At 41.5% G+C, this 19734-nt stretch overlaps 1 protein-coding gene and 1 long non-coding RNA gene across 4 annotated transcripts in view; both read right to left on the bottom strand.

Annotated features, from left to right (window-relative positions):
* The window catches only part of LOC109716113 (vacuolar protein sorting-associated protein 9A-like), a 42416-nt gene that overhangs the window by 2486 nt on the left and 20196 nt on the right, over nt 1-19734 (bottom strand). The window contains exons 2-4 of one of the 2 annotated variants that reach the window (XM_020241434.1): nt 17646-17793; nt 14462-14632; nt 927-1106 (exon numbers count right to left, since the gene is read on the bottom strand). In XM_020241434.1, the coding sequence (XP_020097023.1) occupies nt 927-1106; nt 14462-14632; nt 17646-17793 (499 nt within the window). The remainder of the gene's footprint in view (nt 1-926; nt 1107-14461; nt 14633-17645; nt 17794-19734) is intronic. The other variant, XM_020241436.1, reaches the window with a different exon arrangement.
* LOC109716115 lies at nt 4472-6306 on the bottom strand. Of its 2 annotated transcripts, none has more exons than XR_002217839.1 (2): nt 6275-6306; nt 4472-4719 (listed from the first exon to the last, which is right to left on the bottom strand). It is a non-coding gene; the product is annotated as an uncharacterized LOC109716115 (long non-coding RNA). The 2 variants fall into 2 exon arrangements; XR_002217838.1 differs by lacking the exon at nt 6275-6306 and adding an exon at nt 5772-5792.

The raw sequence follows: 19734 nt of genomic DNA, 5'->3' as shown, positions 1-19734 counted from the left end.
GACATGCCACTAATACCTCTATTTTATCATGGAAAAAAAGGATTTCCCATTACTATATTCACACTATTTGCACAGACCATGCCTCTAGGACAAGGCCAAGACTCAAGGATTGCATGCTGGGATGCATTGACACACAAAACGGCCACAACGGCAAATCCAGAACATGCCAACTGTGCCAAACAGCATGCTAATCCTTGATCACAGCCAGTCAAAATAACTTGGCTTCTCACTATCAACTTTGGCAGCATCTCCAAGATGAGCAATCAAAGCTACTCTGAAAAACTGACCTACAGCGAAAATCTAAACCTTGATCACACAATGAGCAACAAGTTATAAGCAACGCACATTAATAACAAATTAGAAAACTAACAGAATGCTGAAGAACAGTTGCTCTAAAATCAGGAGTCATAAGCTTTTCTATAAACATGAAAAAGTGACCTTTTCCAGCAAAGTGACAAATGTCGCAAAAAAGTAAACAAATTTTAGTTCTAATAGCGCAATGATGTAATGAAATTGATGCTGAGTTAGCATACACTTATAATTGTGGAAGATATAGTCTGTAAATTTAACACTGGCCTGATCTTGCAGTGTAGAAACAAGTGAACTTAGGCCTCAGTTGGTGTTGCCAAAACACACCAATATGATTCTTTAGAGAGCCCGAAAAATCCGAATGCACTTCGGAAGCCCCTACCTTCAATGCTTTGAAATGGTTGTGGGAACCACCAGCAAAGCAGCATCTGGTCAAATGCTTCTTCAGTGTAGAGTTCCCATCGCCATTTTATAGATTGGAGGAAGTGTCTAGCATTTTCAGACCATCTAAAGCACCAAAGAGGGTGCATTCAAGCAGTGCATTGCTGAATTATGCCTTACCAGGTGACTTACTACATTGACTCTACAACCATGTCTATGCTTGAAACTGAAATTACCTTAATAATCACATAAATGAGGACTGGAAGAAATTCATCAGCTCCGGGAGGGTTCTCATCCGATGCAATAAAAACATTTAACAGTAAGTTATTAATAACTTTGCAACAATTGAGGATACAAACAAGCTTATCTCTAGGAGCCTTGTACATATTAATCTTCTGCAGTTCCTTCTGTGCAAGCTATACGACAAGTAAAAATAGACGTATTAGTACATTGAACCGCACTGCACACATATACATTTCATTTCACATAAATACATGAATATAGCACACATGGATGCATGCATGCACGCATGTGTGCCCACATGCATGCATTCATGCGTCAGTTTTAGACTTTCACATCAGTATTCACTGGTGCATTCATGTTTTAAATATTTAGAGGAGAGAAACTACAATTTTTAAATGTGTTTATGGGCAGGTGCAGAGCTCCGCAAGGAAGTCTGCTTTCACGGGGTGTTTATTTATTCATTTACTGGTAGTCAAAGCATTAATCAGTGGAGACAAATAAAAACGGTAGTACCAGTAGTGACCATCAAATATGACAAAAACATTAGAAGATTATAAATGAACAAAATAAAATAGCATAACTACAGCAGCGACCTGTTGTTGCGAACTTTCGAGTGTGAGCATGAAGTTATGGGCAACACAACCGCAACAATTTATTATATTGTTCTCTGACTTGAAAAAATTTACTGCATAAGGCATATTAATGACAAATCTCCTATAACAGGCAAGAATACAATCATATAAAAGTTTACTCTCCCATGTCTGCACAAGAAGCAAGTAGAATCTTAATTAACAAAAAGTTCTGTGAAGAACTACTCTAATTAAGCTATATCGAGGGTAAAAATGTGAACTAAGACCATTTCTGTCATACCCAGGAATTCTCCAAATCCGAGAGTCGTGCTTCGTCCAGAATCGACCAAGGCTCGAGTTGATAAGCTTTGGAAAAGCTTGGGGTGCACGAAACCAAAGAAGTGCATTAGAATAGAGTCCGCGAGAGCAAATAATACAATCTGCATTTTTGGGCTGAGGTTGCTCTCGGGGACCGGTCTCTGGAGGTGAGAGACCGGTCCCATCAGCTGAAGGCTGTGGAGTTGCTGATGCAACCGGTCCCTGGCAGAGGAGGGACCGGTCCCAGCCTGCGACACCCGCGAGAATGGCCGAAAATCAGCTAAGTCCCGAAAGTTTAGCTCTCCGGAACCGGTCTCTCTGAGAGGAACCGGTCTCCCGAGGACCGGTCTCTCAGGGAGGGACCGGTTCCCGAACGCGTGTCCGCGGGGGGGAGGCCCCGGGGACCGATCCCAGGTCGGGGAGACCGGTCCCTCCGCGCGCAGAATGCCCAGTAGGGGGTTGTGTAAGAGGTGAAAAGTGGAGGGGCCTTTGGGGATATTGTTACAAAATGAGAGAGAGTATTAGAGAGAGATCTTTCCTCTCTCTCTCTCTCACTCCCTCAGCCACTCTCTCTCTCTCTCTCCCTCTAATCGTGCGAAGGGGAAAAAAAGAAAAGAAAGAAAAGAGAAAAGAGAAGAAGAAAAAGAGAAAGGAAAGGAAAAGAAGAAGAGGACTAAGGAGGAGATCCTCTTCCTCATCTTCATCTTCGTCTTCTTCTTCTCTCCATGGAGCTCTTTGAGAGGTAAGTTTCATGGCTTCTCTTGGTAAATCCTTAAAGATAGGATTTTGATCTCTAGAAATGGTTTATTTGGAACCCTAGCATGCAATTTTGATGGACTAGGCCCAAATCATAGATCGATTTGGTGGGTTTGGTATTAATGGCATCTAGGGCATCCAAAATGGGGTTTTTGTAAATAGGTGAGTTTGATCTCATTTGACCCTTTGTAAACCTAATTGGTAGGTAACGAAACACGTTGGCGAAGTCGGTTCGGCAATCCGACAAGCCGTTGCGAGGATACTGAAGAAACGGGCGCTCGGAGCTTCGTTTCCGCCTGGAGGGCCGAGGCGACGTCCATAAATTGTGAGATTGGGTCCCGAGCACCGTAGAGGCAGGGCGAAGATCGCTAGCACTTGAGACGGCGATACGGCGCGCTCTTGGAGAGCAACTATGAGATCGGGCCCCAAATGGGTGCCGAGTGCCGCGGGAGGCCGATTGCAAGTGTCGACGAGCAATCAGAAGGCTAACTAAAGGTGGGTTATGCTTACCGAAGCGACTAGGTCGCCCTTTATGTCTTAGCAATGTATCTCCATATTGATGCATGCGCATGTAGACAAGGACAAGAAGCATGATGAATGAGACGTTAAAACGCTGACGTGACATGCGAATAATGTTAGCTAAAGTAAAGAATGCATAATCGGCATTAAGTAATATGCTAGGAGAATATGCATGTGAACTAGAAAATAACTCTAGTGTGAGTAGAGTTGATTGGGCAACTAGGTTGTCAGATAGATCGAGTGGCATCTAACCTAGTGTTAAAGAACATAGGTTAAACAAGTGAACCTAGAGTCGAACAATCTAGGTGTGGCATCGAACCTAGTGTTAGTAAACCTAGGCCGAACTAGTAAACCTAGAAGGAGACATCTAGGGAAAGATGACAAGAACCTAGCAAGTGTATCTAGGTTAAGTGACATGGACATAGAACCTAGAGTATTGGAACCTAGGTTGACGAGTATAGTGGTACAGCCACTAGGTTGAGCTAGGTCGAAAATATAGGGTTGGCTATGGACTCTCGACCTGTGAAAGTGGATTCTGGAATCCCATGACTTGTGATGACCCTGGTAGAAGCTAGGGCGTGTGTGCGACGACTTCGCCGCCGAGCTTGGTACCGAGGGAGGATTGGGGCCGATCACATGGAGATCACCGCCCGGGGCTTGAACCATTGCCATGGCGTTTGTGCGACGATTTCGCCGCCAGGATGGTTAGGCCATTTGAGGATCAGACCGCCAGAGGAGACTGAATCCATGCTGGGTAAGTACGATGCGGGTGCCTCCAGGTGGCTAAGTCTGACATGTACCGTTGTTGGGTGTGGCGCGATCCGTTCGCCGCCAGACGATGTGTCAGGACTCGAGCTCACGCTGGGTAAGTGCAACGCAATCGCCACCGGTTGGTCAAGTCGTGCGACTGGAGCCGAGCTTAGCGTGTGCGACGACTTCGCCGCTAGGGGGCTGAGACAGATAGGGCGGTAGGCTGATGAGCAGCCAGCGCGCGGGCTATCCGCGGATAATTGACTCGGAGCCGAGTCGTGTGGTTAGCTGTGATAGGGTAGAGGAACCCTCATGAGCTAGAGATAGAGGCTTGAGCTAAGGTAATAGAGACTGTCACGCCCCAACCGCGCGGCCCGAAAACGGTGCCAATTTGGTCCGGTTCGAGGGCGGTGGCGCGACCGCCGAACGGACGGAGTTTCCCCTGTCCGCCCAAGGCTAAGCAACAGATTGTGTACAACAAGTCCCCAGGAATACAACTTGAATACATACACAATCAAACAACGATAAACGAGAGCACAAACAGTGCTACAACCAACTAGAGCAAGCGATACAAGTAAAACCATACAAGTATACAAAAGAGAGCAACTTAGCTATTTGAGACATCATTGAAACATTTAACCTCTTTCGATTTCATTTAACTTTAAACTTTGATACAACTTGCGTTCTTTATCCAAAATGAATATACATCATAAGCTCTCCAAAACCTCACCCTATACAACATCTACTCTCAAAATGTATAACCAAAAGTACAGGGTAGAGCTAATGCAAGTAGGGAAGGTAAAGCTATCAACCAACTGCTAGGGCGCTATGCCCTTGCCGCGATCCATCGACGAAGGCCCGCTGTCCTGTGTACCTGTACCCCCAAAGCCACACGGGGGTGAGAACTACGAATAGTTCCCAGTGGGTTCGGCCGCCGACTCCGCCGATCTACCCACTAGGTCTCAAGTAGGCATAGAGAGATATATATGCAATATATATATAAAACTAAGCTGAACGGAAAGCGGGTATGTAAACAACTATATCAAGCTATGCCTCAATCTGGAATCATGAATGCATGAACAATAAACAAAGCTGGGTAAGTAAGCAACTATCAACATCTACAACAGCTATCATAGTAACTATAAAACATGCTACTAGGTAAGCAAGTAAGCTGATATGAACAATGAATAGCTACTATGAACATCAATCATGGGTAAGACTCAATGGGTAACCCAATCCTCAAGTGAACGCAAGGTTCACAAGCAATGCTCACATATCAATCTCCTAGGGATGCCAAGCTGGACGATCCCCGAGTACGCCTGCGGATAACAAGCGGCTATCCGAGCAGCGAGCAGGGCTGCCTCTCTAGTGACCAAACTCCGGAGCGCACAACTTGAGGGGAGCGACCCCACCAAGCGCAGACAGGCAATGTGAGCAAGATCATCTCACGAGCAACAGCAACAACCCCTTTGAGGGTAATATCATCATGGAATCAAGGTATACTTGTACCCAATCTCATAGTGTCTCAACTACACTAATGTGATCATCTCAAGGAAACATCATCAATGTCAATCATCATAGTTTTTCTAACTAGATGCCACTTGTCATAGTTTTCTAAACTAGATGCCACTCATCAATTTTGACTCATTATTAACACTAGTTTCATCATACTAGTTCTTTAGCAACATAAACATTAATCATCTCATATAGGGTCTAGATTCTCAACATGTAGTTTTCATCAACAATCATCATGCATACTAGATCATAACCAACCAAGCAAAACATATTTATTGAATTACTAGCATGCAAGTATAAGCAACAATAATCATTTCCTAACCCTATATGGATATAACAAGATGCAATTAGATCAACATTAAACTTGGACATAGAAGGTTGCCCGATGACTTCGGTATGGCACTCCCCCACCTTGGGTGATGCCGAAAACACTCCGAGACGCGTTCTCGTGCTAGTCTTGTCGCCGCTTAATTTTTGTTGGGTTAGCTCTAACCCCTTAGCACAACAAATGGCGATATCTTCGCACCCACTTGTCGGATCGACGAACCGTCTTCGCCTACGCGTTTATAAGCATAGCAATTAGGTTTCTAACCCCTCAAAAGAGATCAAACCCTTATATTTCCAAAAACCCCAAATCTAACCCTAGGTTTAGCAACAATAGAGAAATCATGGTTTCAAGCTCCAAATTTGGGATTGAACCTTCTCTTAAGCTTCAATGGTTTCCATTTAAACCATTCTTAAGCAACATAACCCTTTCTAAAACCTAGGTTTAGCATCTATGAGGAAAACCATGGATGCTAGCCTCAATGTGAGCTAGATCCATCATCTCTAAACTCATTAGGTTCCATTTGAACCATTAAAAGCAACAAAAGCCATCCAAACCCTAGAAATCCAAAACTAGGGTTAAGGCTTACCTCTAGGGTTTGCTCCAAAGCAAGCCCTAAGCCAAGAATGAGGTGAAGAAGAGCTCCAAAACCTTCTTCTCCTTCTTCTCCTTCCTTTTCTTCCTCTCTTTTTCCTTCTTTTTCCTCTCTTTTTCCTTTTCTCCTTCTTCTCCTTCAACCGGTTAGAGAGAGAGAGAGCTAGAGAGAGAGAGGGGCTGTGAGAGTGAGAGGGAAGAGGGCTGAGAGTAAGAGGGATATAACCTCTATTGTAACAAAATGCTAAAAAGCCCTCCTTTTAACAGATTTTGCAACTTAACCCACTGCTGCCGCGCCCTTGTACCGGTACACGGGACCTTGTACCGGTACAGGCCCTTAAACCGAGCGCAAACCGAGCCTCGGGTTTGCCTGTTTCGCAGAGCTTGTACCGGTACAAGCCAGCCTTGTACCGGTACAGCGCCTGAAGCCTTCGAACCCGAGATTACGCAGCCTGGCTGCGATGGTTGTACCGGTACAGCCATCACCCTTGTACCGGTACAACAGCTCCAGATTGCTGATTTTCAATCTGTTTTGATTTCTTTTCGCGTCCAATAACGCTAAAACTATTCCAACACTTTTGGAACTCATTTTTGCTCTTCCAAACATATTGAAACACCGAATGGAACTCGTCCAATTCGTTTAATCGCTCACTTTGGTCCATTTGGCCAAAGTTAGCCAATATCGTCGAATTTCGATATCTTACAGAGACCTTAGAGGCTAGTGGACTGAGTTGAGATCATGAGGTAATAGAAACCTTAGAGTAAAGATATAGCTAAGAGTAGCTAAGTAATGAGTAGGATCAGATGATCTACTAATTATTGCATAGAGTTGCATGATTTCCATATCGCATATCGTGAGGCATGGCATGTATTTCAATTGAATATATATCTCTTGTATATTGTTGAACTAACATGTTGCAGTGCCTCCTCGGACCTATCGGTCGAGCTTTTCCCTTGGGTGGCCGTACCCACTGGGAACCATGGAGTTGGTTCTCACCCCACGTTGTTTCAGGGTTTTCAGGTTGTACGTGTGCAGCGCGGTGGCGCAAGGCGAGGGCGTAGCTCAGTAGATAGCGCCCTACCACAGAGACCGAGGTAGCAGTACCCTGAGGCAGTCCAGCTTAGGGGACTAGAAGGCAAGATGTATTAAACTTGTGAAGCAAATGATTGTAAGTGAAAGTAAAATATAAACTGAATTGAAATGTACTAAGTGAATGAAAATGAATGCTTGTAATAGCAGTTAGTTTTTATGTATTTGATACTTCCTTTGCAATCTGGATTGGTATCCGTTCCTTGTTGGGACATTCGTTGATTGTTTGGATTGCGACGCCTAGAACGTACAGGGGAGACTCTGTCCGCGTACAGGGGAAACCCCGGTCCGTTCGGCGGTCTGTCGCCAGCGCCGCGACCTGGTCCAAATTGGCGGTTGGTTGCAGGGCGTGACAATTTCGAATTGGCTACCCAACATTTCAAAATTTTAATTTTACTACCCAACCTTTTAATTTGTTTGATTTACCTCAATCAACGATAGTTTAGCTTCAATTAATCTAGTTACTTATTTTAATAAATTTATAGCTGTGAGAATTGCATTAAGTATACTAAATAAACCAGTAAAGATAATCGACACTTTCAGATTTTGAAGTTAAACTATCATTGACTGATGTAAATCAAAAAAATTAAAAGGTTGGGTAGTAAAATCAAAATTTTGAAGGATTGGGTAGCCAATTCAAAATGGTCCATAGTTCAAAAAAATTCTGTACATTTCTACCAAGATCTAGCAAAGCATTTTTCACTTGTAACAGTTGAGAAGACAATAGAGAGTCTAATGCACAAGAAAATTTACAAAAGATAGCCTTTTATGTTATGATAATAATTGAGAGATAAAAAGCTGATGACTTTTCCAATTTAGTAATTTAAGATCAAAACTAAACAAGTCACAATTTAGTGTACTGAAATTCACTGTAATGTATCAAACGTTGGCAAATTGGCAAAATAAGGATAAAAGTCGTGCTAGACATGACAAGAATGGATTTGGGGAAGTTTAGGCTGAGTTAGAATTGATTTGGAGTTGATTCGAATCGAATCGGAGTTTTGGGAGAAGTGAAAATTAGTTTTTTCCCCGAACTTCCGAACGCATAGAAAAATGATTCGGGTGCCCGAAACATGCAGATCGTCCGGTCAGCGCCAGCTTCCTAGCGGACGCTCTACCCAACAGGAAGATAACTCAGATGGTTAATTATTCAGGTACCCAAATTGCCCTGCGGATGTCCGAACAGTTCGGCGAATGCGCAGATCAACATTCGGACGCTCAACCCAAAAAGCCTAGGAGGGGTCACCTGGGATTTTCGGCAACCCGAAACCTAGCATAAAGGCTGAAGTTGCTCATGGCAATTTCTCAAGTTCGGGGGACCTAGTTGGATATTGTTACATCTATAAATACCCTCCAAACTCTCTTTCGCCCTCATTTCTCTTCTTGTCAAGAGAATTGGCTAAGTTTTTCTTCCTCTTCTCCATCTTTTTCAATCTTCTACCTCTCTTCTTCACTCTTTCTCCATTAATCTTTTTTCTCCTTCTCTATTTCCTTCCTCAAGGAGCTTGAGCCTCCCACAAGCTTGGAGTTGGAGCTAGGAATTGAGAAGAGGTATGGCTTGGAGCTTCCATTCATCAACCTCTTCATCTAGTTTTCTTCTTCTCTATTTCCTTCCTCAAGGTGCTTCAACCTCCCACAAGCTTGGAGTTGGAGCTAGGAATTATGAAGAGGTATGGCTTTGGAGCTTCCAATCAACAACCTCTTCATCTTGAATGTGGATTAATCTTGTTTTAGAGGTTAGTTCACTTGATTTGAGCCGCTAATTTGAAGATTTTTGGGTATTTTAGGGATTTGATAGTACATGACAAATTAGGGTTTAAATTGGGGTTCTCCAATTTGAGGGCTTTTAGCTGAAATTAATAGGTTAGAAACCTTCATGTAGGTTGGATTAGAAGCCCCAACAACTCTAATTGAGGTTACAAGAAGAAATTACCAATTTAGGTAATTTCTCCCTATTTTCATATGATTTTTAGAGAACTTTAATATAAGGATTTTTGAAGATTTTGATGACTTGGAAAATTCTCCTTAGGGTTGGAGACTAAGCCCAAACCCTTGGTTCAAAGATCGAAGAGATGTAATGACCCAGCCCACTAGCAACAATAACTCGTTAGGCCCAAACACCAGCCCAAAATGTTTAAGCCTAGTTATTATTATTAGTGTCTAAGTCTCATATATACCTAATCACATCCTCATTCCTATCCGATGTGAGATTATTGGGGTGTGACAGACTCCCTCCGTTAATATAGTGTACTGAATTCCCAGTGCGTTATACTGAACTTCAGTCAAATTGACCGAAGTTGTCACGACCCGCGACCCCCGCCTCTTTGGTCAGGTTCGCGGCGCCGCCGACAGCGCCGAATGGACAGGGTTTCCCCTGTACTGCGGACAGAGTCTCCCCTGTACATTCAAGGCAACGCAATCAATACAATACGAAGGTTCCAACCAGGAACAGTATTCAACAAACAGATTGCATAAGGAAGGTATCAACAACATAACACATCCTATATTATTACATACATTCACATTCACATATTTTTACATTACAATTCTTTTTACATTCCTTTTCATCCAAATGCAATCTAGTTATTACAAATTACTCATTACAAATTTGATACATTATGTTCCTTTCATTCCTTAACCCCTAAGCTATGTCGACGGGGTACTGCTAGCTCTGGTCTCTGGGTAGGCCTATCTACGACTACTGCCTCGCTCGCGCCGCCCGGCCCGCACTCGTACAACCTGTAAACACCCCAAAACAACGTGGGTGAGAACCAACTCCATGTTCCAGTGGGTACGGCCACCCAAGGAAAAGCTCGACCAAAAGGTTTAAGTAGCCCATGCAACATGTTATTTCAACAATATACAATGCAAAATATTCAATTGAAATACATGTTAGGCCTAACATATGCAATATGCAAGTCATGCAACTCTATGACCATCTAAGATCATTTGATTCTACCTTTTACTTAGGTACTTAGCTCATATTTCTTTATCTAAGGTTTCTATTACCTCAGTTCACAACTCAAATTCACATTACTCTAAGGTTTCTATTACCTCAGCCTTTACCTTTAGGTTTCTATTACTAATCAAGCTAACCACCCGCTCGGCCTCGAGTCAACATCCGCGATAGTCCCGCCACTGGCCGCCCTCGGTGACTTAACAGCTGGCGGCGAAATCGTCGCACACCCGAACACTAGTTCAAGTCCCTTGACTTGGCCATCTGGCGGCGAACGAATCGCACCTCACCCACACAATAGCCAAGTCGATCTGGCGGCATAATCCACAAATGGCTTAACCATCGGCGGCGAAATCGTCGCACACGCCACGACAATGGTCAAGCCCCGGCGTGATCTCTGCACCTCACCCAATCCATCCTTGGTATCAACCTCGGTGGCGAAATCGTCCGCACACGCCCTAGCCTTGATACCAAGGTTAGCATAGCACAAGTTCTGGGATTCTGCGAATCCACTTCCACAGGTCGATGCATACCAACCCTATGTTGTCGACTAGAAATCCTAGTGGTTGCTACCACTATACTCAAAAACCTAGATTCAAATTGCCACTCTAGTTTACTATACCACAACTAGGTTATAAAACTCTAGGTTTACTAGTTCAACCTATGTTCACTAACAATAGGTTCAACATCACTATGTCCACCTATGTTTATTAACACTAGTTGCGATATGATTCCTGTTTAACCTATGTTTACTCAACACTAGGTTAGATGCCACTCGATCTATTTGACAGACCTATTTCCATCGGTATTCTATGGTTTTCACGTTTCTATTCCAATGTCATGTTCTCTGACGGCAATTTGAGTATCACAAGTTCACATGCATATATAATCTCACAAGCTATTCATCGCAATAAATCTCACAATCATTTATTTCATCTATTAGCTTTTTACTTATGTCTATCAACATTCATTTCATTCGTGACTGCATTATGCTTACATGCTTTCTTCGAGTTTACATGCATAATAACCTTTTATATGGCATCTACTTTAGCATTTACATATCATTATTATCATGCTTACATTTATTATATGCTTACTAGTATTAATGTAAATTGCTCACTATGGATTTCTATTAGCATTTACATTAACAATGCATAATTATCACTGCATTACAATCCATTATCACGCCTTATCAACACTATATGCATCAACACAAAACTTCTTAACTGCTAGACAATAAAGGCGACCTATGCTTCGGTAAGCACAACCCACCTTAACACGCGTTCCGATTGCTTGTCGACACTTGCAATCGGCCTCCCGCGGCATCAAGCGCCTGGTTCCGTCGGAACTTGTAGTTGCGCACCAACCGCGCATCGCTTCGCAGCCCCATGGAAAAAGGGTCTTCGTTTTGCTGTTACGGTGCTTCAAATCCGTTTTCAGGATTTTACGACGTCTCAACTAGGGTCAATGTCTCAATCGACTCACCGACGACCTCTCCATGTGAGGTTACTTAGGTTTACTAAGTTCTTGTCCACAAGGCATTTTCTAAGGGATCCACCTATTCCTAGGTTCTCAAACCTCTAGTGTTATTTACACTACATTAATGCCACTTGTCATCATTTAACATTTGGATGCCACTCATTTGTTCTTTGACATTAACACTACTTTCTATGTCATCAACACCCCCATCGGGTTCATCTCTTTTCTCTCGCATCATAGGATCCATGTTCCGACCCAATCTTCACCTATCTAAGTCACCAAGCGTTCCAAGTACACTAGGTTATCATTTAGAAAGCATAAGGAAGGGAGCTACTATGCAATCCTACAATGCAACATGTAAGAGATGAGATTAAATGCAATCTAAGACATAGAAAGGAGTTCGAAAGCTTCGGGATGGCACCCCCCACCTTTAATCGATGTAGAGGCTTTGGAGATCCTTCTCGGCAAACTTTACGAAAAGGCATTAGCCTTCCTTGCCCAAATCAATGCTAACCCGGCCCTATTTTGCCGAGAACTTCACGCCGGCTCGCCGAATGCCAAAATCGACTTCGCCCCCACGTTTTGTGACCTAACAATAGAGTTTCCAAGGCTTCAAATGAGATCAATCTCATACTTTCACAAAAACCCCATTTTGGAGCCCTAGGTTTGCACCCATAGCAAACCATCCAATAAATCCCTAGATTCTTAGGATTGATCTATTTAGAAGCATGCTTAGGGTCCATTTGACCCATTCCAAAGCATAAAAACCCAAAACCCCAAATTCTAGAAGCTAGGGTTCAAGAGCTTACCTCTTGTGCTACACCAAAGAGAAGAGTAGAGGGAGATGAAGGTGTCCAAGGCCTTCCTCTTGATCTCCTTTTTCTCCTCCTTGTTCTTCTCCTTCTTTTCCTTCCTCTCCTTCTTGTTCTTCTTCTTCTCCTTTCTTTTCTAGAGAGAGAGAGAGCAAGAGAGAAATGAGAGAGAGATGGAGAGGGGATATGAGAGTGTGAGGGAGAGAGGGGGCTCAGCCCTCTCTAATAAAGGCCATTTTGCATTTAGACCCCTCAACTTTTTATCTCTCACACAGCTGTCATTGGGCTGTTTTCGCCCAGAGGGACCGGTCCCTGGTCGGGGAGACCAGTCCCCGAGAGCCCTCCCTGCAGGCTGGGGACTTTTCGCACACGGGAACTGGTCCTCACCCGAAGGACCGGTCCGTGGGAGACAGGTCTTTCCTGAGAGACTGGTTCCCGAACGGGGAACTTTCAGGACTTAGCCAAATTTTGGCTTCCTCTCGCGGGTGTCGCACACGGGGACCGGTCCCCTCAGCCAGGGACCGGTCGCATCGACCTCCCCCGCGACCATCAACTACGGGGACCGGTCCTCCCTTCCAGGGACCGGTCCCCGAGAGCAAAAATCTGCCTATTTGCTCTCGCGGACTCAACTCCAAAGCACTTTTTGTGTTTTGGACATTTTCAACTCCCACAAAGGGTATTTTCTCGACAGTTAGTCGATCCTGGATGAAGTACCATCTTCGGATTTCGAGAATTCACTTCCTTACAATAGTAGTATTACTTTTATCATGCTTCCTTTAGCATAGTTGCCACTATTCCAATCACTACTATTACTACTCATGCCTCAACTAACCTAGTAGTATAGTCTGCCCCTCTCAGCGGCGATACCTATTGGAAACTATATTTCATAGTTTTCACTACCTGTCTTTCTTGTTTTTCTATTTTAGAGCCTTTGTCAGGTAGGGAAGCCCAGGACCATGGAAAGGGAGTCATCTGATAGCTAGTGTCGTCCTACCTATGTTGGAACAAGTAGAGGTTGTCCCTCTTCATATGTTTTGGAGATTTATGTTGTCAGATGATGATTTATTTAATCTTAGCCAAGTTTATATATTTAACTTGAAAGATGAACATGTACTAGAGATGTATCCATTTTGAGGTTGATGTATAGATGTTAAATGTATGATGTTTAAGTTTAGTTGTTAGTTGTTTATGTTGTTGGCACCCATCAACTTGTATTTCATCTACTATATTGTGATGTATAATAGTGACAAAATTTGGTTGGTTGTTGACCTACGTGTGTGCGGGCGGCAATCTTGTACACACGGCGAGTCTGTGCACGTGCTTGAGGTAGGCTTCGGTTGTGGGTGGGGGCATGACACACAAACTGTCCAAAGCAAAGGCTAGTTATGCTTTCAAAAACTAGGGTAATAATTTGATTGTCATGTGAGAAGTGCACAAGACCAACAATACCTCAAAAAGTCATGATTGCCAGAGTTATTTCCATTTGACTTACCTCTAGATAGACACTAGCTAACAAAGGAAGAAGTGCATATATATTTAATATATATTTAATAAAAAGATAAATCCCTTTTGCAGACCATATTAATGAACTTCTCCGCGAGTTACTCCAATGAGAGATTGAGGAAGAAAAGCTACTATGCTGTACTGGAGGGAAAAAAAATTAATTCATTCTTTTAAACTTAAAATTTGGTAATAGAACAGTGGGTACTTCAGGTAATTCATGTCAAAAGGTCAAATACTTCATTGTCTTATCTAAAGAAAAGAGGACCATCGGATCATATGATCATATAACTCTAATGTTATCATTGACATGTCAAATATTAGCAAGTCTCCTATTGTACTCACCAACCAAGATGTTTCATTATGAAACGCTGGTTTGATCTCCAAATTTTCTGGTCGCACAAATTGTTGGAGTAAAGCCATTTTCTCAAAAAGTTGTTCATCGCTGTTCACATCTTCTGGAACTGACGCAAAGACCCGATTAAATAGTTTCGTCATGACATATTTCTCAAGACCCTGTAAGCAGAAACAGTCTTCACATTACAACAGGGAAGCATACAGAGATGAACACAGAGCAAGACAGCATAAAAGCAGGGATACTCATCATGGAGGTAATGATAGAAATAACGTGTAAAGATTAGCATATCTTGAGTTGATAAATTTTACAAGAACAACAATCCTTGCCAATATCTTCCTCTTTTTAGGTGGTAGGAGCTTTGTAAAAAGATGCTAGGACTGAAAACGGGGTTTTTAGTTCAATAGTCCTCTTCTAAAATTTTATTTTAAAAATAAATCTGTTAAAATTTTATTTGTAGATATAGTCTTATAAAAGCGGTGAATGATTCACCGCTTTTAAAAGCGGTGAACCATTCACCGCTTTCTTTCTTTTTCTTCCTTTTTATTATAATTCTACGATGGTAAAAGCGGTGAATGGTTCACCGCTTTTATTATTTTTCTACTGCTAAATAAAAGTTATGAATGCGGTGAATGATTCACCGCATTTAAAGGTCCATTTTTATAATTATTTTTTTAAGAAAACTATTTTATAATTATAAAAATTGATAGGATTAGTTATAAAAAATATTCAATGAAAACACTTGCTCTACTGTTAGAAGCTTAGAGTTCCTTTGATTCAGGATAAATACAACACTGTGCATATGCTATGCTCACATGCAACACAGAGATGCAACTGCCACAGTTATTAGAACAAGGAAATCCAAATATATGGTATACAAATAGGTTGACACTCTAAAAATACACTATAGAAAGCGCATTTGTTTCAATCAAGGATTTAAGTGCCGTGGCATGGGGTCATGCCGGAAACTTACCGGCACGGTATGGCACGGTGCGTGCCAAGTCGTGCCGATGCATGCCGGTCAAAAAAATTTTCTTGTGTGCCGACACATAATAGCATGAAATATTTATTTTCTTTAGCAACAAAATATTCTAACTATTTATTATGTCTTTTTATCATATCTTTTGAACTTTATTGAGAAAATTACTTACTAATTTATAGAATAGAGGGTTTTGAGCTGTGCCATCGACACGGGGTCTGTATCGTGCCGGTATCTTATTGGCATGGTACGGCAAGGTGGATACGGCCCGTGCCGACGGACACTTAAAACCTTGGGACTTTCAACGATAAATCATGTAATTGCCACCACACAAATTGTCCCTACGGATAAAAACAAAGGAATGAGGAGTGTTAGAATAGAAGTATAGAGACTTACAACTATGGCGCTACTGAAAGCAGACTGAAGTATGATAACCTCCAATACAAACGAATGACAATGGATTTTGTCACTCTTCAATAGGCTTGACAGAGGAGGTCATCATAGTTAAAGTATCGCCACTCGCTCAAAACAATAACTAACGTCCAACAGAATTTATGTGAGCTCATGCTTGCAAGGTAACTAGCTCAAAACAATAACTAACGTCCAACAGAATTTATGTGAGCTCATGCTTGCAAGGTAATTTTATAACCAACAAGCAAAATGACTTTCAACCTCTAAGCCACACTAAACTTGTTTAAAATGGTAAAAGTGATACCAGGGACAACATATTTATACTTGTAGGTAAGAAGTGCTTAGTGCGAGATGGCAATCACCCATAAACATTTCAATAGATACATAAAGCATCTGAATTATAGTATACACAGAGACAGGTTGTCGTCCTTCATAGTACAACCAGATATGTTTGTGCCTTGCGAAACTTAAAATGCAGTATTGAGATTCAAATATTTGCTGAATTTTTAACAAGAGTAATAGAAGACAGTTGTAAAGGGAGATTTGATCCGTGTCACTTAACTTAGGCCTTGTTTAACATTGTTGCGTTTCTTCTTTGACAAACACAAATTCTATATAATGCAGTGTATGGGTGGATGGTGGAGTGCTTGCAGTCTATTCATCTGTCAGGTTTTGTTTGGCCATGAAAAACAAAAACTTCATAGTAACTTCCTTTAGGGTTTTTTTTTTTTAAAAAAAGATGTCTTTTAACATCTAGTTAAGGTTTCATTGCAAGCTAGCTAATAATGACAAGTATCCTTTGTTTTTTCACAGTTGTCTTCAATTATTAACATAACCATGCTAAGAAATAAATAAGTGATTGACTCATACTATAAACAACAATCCAGCAATGGATCTTCTGCTATGTGTATTCAAGTGCCATTGGATGTATGGCACTATAGCTGATCAACTAATAGTTCTTAAAAAAAATAATAAAAAATAAGAAAAAAAGCCAGAGAATCAAGTAGAAAAACCAGAAATTGATATAGTTCATACAACTGAATAAAACTTCTCTGATTGCAAATGTTATATTAGAAAACTAATCAATCAATGAATCCATTCTTGCTTTATGCATTTATGGACATTTACAGCTAGTGAGCTAGATCATCATGTGCTGTTAAAAATGGGAAGATTAAAGACCTACAGCAACTAATAGGAAGCCAATATGCTGATGCAATTTATATAAATGATAGAACTTCTTTGGTACCATTTGCTACAGAAAAGATAAGTAGGATATAAAGATTTTTCTAGAATAGAAGCCATACTAAGACTACACTTACTGGGTTTAATTTTTTTCTTCCTATTCTGTTACTTGCAAGAAGATATAATGGTAAATTCTTATGTCCATGAACCATCATGCTTTTCCCAACAACAAGAATTCAGTTAGTTGTTAGAGCGGAAGCTGGTGCATAAGGTACCCCCACCAGGGGTCTGAGAAGAACCATATGTACTTAACCCCAGAAAGAAGTTGTTTCTGCCAATCTGATCATGACGCTTGGGACGCAATAGAACAAGCTTCCCAACAATCGAAGGCCTTTTTTATAAAAAAGGTGTAGGAAGAACAGAAAATTCTTTGATAGGATAAATCAACTTTAGAAAATGTCCCCCCATTTCATATATATGACACCAAAATTCTTAGCCTTCTAGCTTTAGACTGTCTAGTATGTCATTCTTTCTCTCTTGTATTGCCAGCATTTACAATTACTATCATACTTCAAGTAATCAAAATGGAATATCTATCGTACCTCACCAGCACTTTCCAACTCTTCTTCTGAACTACCGGCCCAAAGCTTATGGGCCCGAAAAGCATCTTCCATGTCAGCAAGAAACTCTTGCACAGCGTCGCTATCTTTCTCTAGGTCAGGAGCTTTATTTGAGAAGGTCACAATGAAGCTGTCAAGTCAAATAAATCCAACTTAAATGATATCGGCATATATTAGAAGTAGAGCATGAATACAAGAACAGAGCATTCCTGCACAATAAACAATGAAAACCCTCAAAACAAGCATAGACTTACTAGCAGAGAACTCAAAAACTCAGACTTGCTATTCACACTCAGCTACTCAGCCTCATGACTCATAAGGGTAAGAAGACACCCAGCTATTACAGTAATTGACAGGTAGAATAGAGCAGACTGAGTATGATTAGGTTATAATCAGGTTAAAAATGTGAACTAGCTTTCCAACTAAAATAAATCGAAAAATTGTAGAACAACAGTCAAGCAAATCAGAGAGTATTAATTTATCCAGGAAACTTATGAAAAGTCTAAAGCGAATGACATTTGATGTTACATCATGATGTATACATAGTTTCACACAATGAATGCATCGTATAGCAGTACAGATACACAATGGGGATCCACAAACGACGAGCATTTAAAATTTGAAGCATAAAGGCTGTAAATTCAAAATGTAAACCATTGAAAGTGCAATATCACTGTAACATACCGAACTTGTACAATTATGAAGTTTTGGTGTAAACTAGCTTAAAAAGCTATTAATTAAGTAGTTCTGGTGAAGATTGGGGAGCATTTGAGTATTTTAGGCGCAAATCGGGCACGAAAACGATCCAAAAGCTGAAATCTGCGTAAGTTGTAGAATTTGTATTGAGTACTATTACTGGAATCTGAGTACCGGTACGCAATACAAAATGAGGAATTCGAACTCTCGGGTTTTGAGGAATCAAACCTGAGTACCGATACTGGATTTGTATTGGGTACCGGTACTGGAAATTGAATACCGATACACAGTAGAAAAATTGGAAATCTAACGTTCGGGTTTTGAGGTACCGAAAATCGAGTACTGGTACTGGATGCCTGAGTACTGGTACGCCAACCCGAGTACCGGTACTCTGCCCTGCAAAATACTGATTTTGAAAGGTAATTTGGTAATTTAATTGGGGGCTTATATAAAGGGGTCCCCATCCCCTTCTCTCCAGAACACACACACACACACACACACACACACACACACATGCGTATTGAGAGAAAGAGAGGAGCTCATCTCTCTCTCTCTTCTTCCTCCTCTCCGATTTGGAGATCTTGGTGGAGATCGAACTCGGGAAGCTCGGAGGAGCAGTGAATCGAGCTCTTAGGCGCTTGGTGGCTCGGAGCGCTTCCGACTCGAGGTGAGTTTTGGAATGTAAGGTTAGGGTTTTGAGTTAATCCTTGGATTTAGGATTTTGGTAAATCCTAGTTAAATCTAGACCATAAATAGTAGGATTTAACTTGAGATTTGGGTTTCTCCTCTAGTTTTGGAAAAACCCTAGGTTGAAAGAGGAGTTTGCTTGTGGAGAGTTCTAAAAATATTTTAACCCTTTAAAACCCTAATTGAGGTTTAGGAAATCATGTGTGGCCACTTGATTTCAAGAAAAAAAATTATTTAATGGTTCGAAAGTGGTAACGAATGGATCTCTTGTATAGGCCATAGGGCAAGAAAAGCTTGGGAGCAAGCTTGGAGATCCAAGAGGTTGGCCTAATTGCAAGTGTCTACAAGCAATTTAGAAAGTTTTGTGAGGTAGGTTGTGCTTCACCGAAGTGACTAGGTCGCTTCCATATCAAAGTGTCTACAAGCAATTTGGTCCGGTCCGGGCGCGGCGGACGAACGCTGAACAGACAGGACCTCCCCTGTCCGCCCAAGGCTAAACAACTAGATCAAGTACAATTAAGCGCCCAGGAAATGCTTAAATAATATACATGATCAATACGATGCACACAAGTGCTCTACAACTAAGAGCAAGAACCACGAGTAAATGTACAAGTGTATAAAGAGAGAAATATCTAGCTATTACAACCATTCAATAGTTACATCATTTGGTTACATTACATTTTCATCT

The sequence above is a fragment of the Ananas comosus genome, linkage group 10 (genome assembly GCF_001540865.1).
Source record: "Ananas comosus cultivar F153 linkage group 10, ASM154086v1, whole genome shotgun sequence".
NCBI classification, from domain to species: Eukaryota; Viridiplantae; Streptophyta; class Magnoliopsida; order Poales; family Bromeliaceae; genus Ananas; species Ananas comosus.
This window is presented reverse-complemented; position numbering and strand designations above follow the sequence as displayed.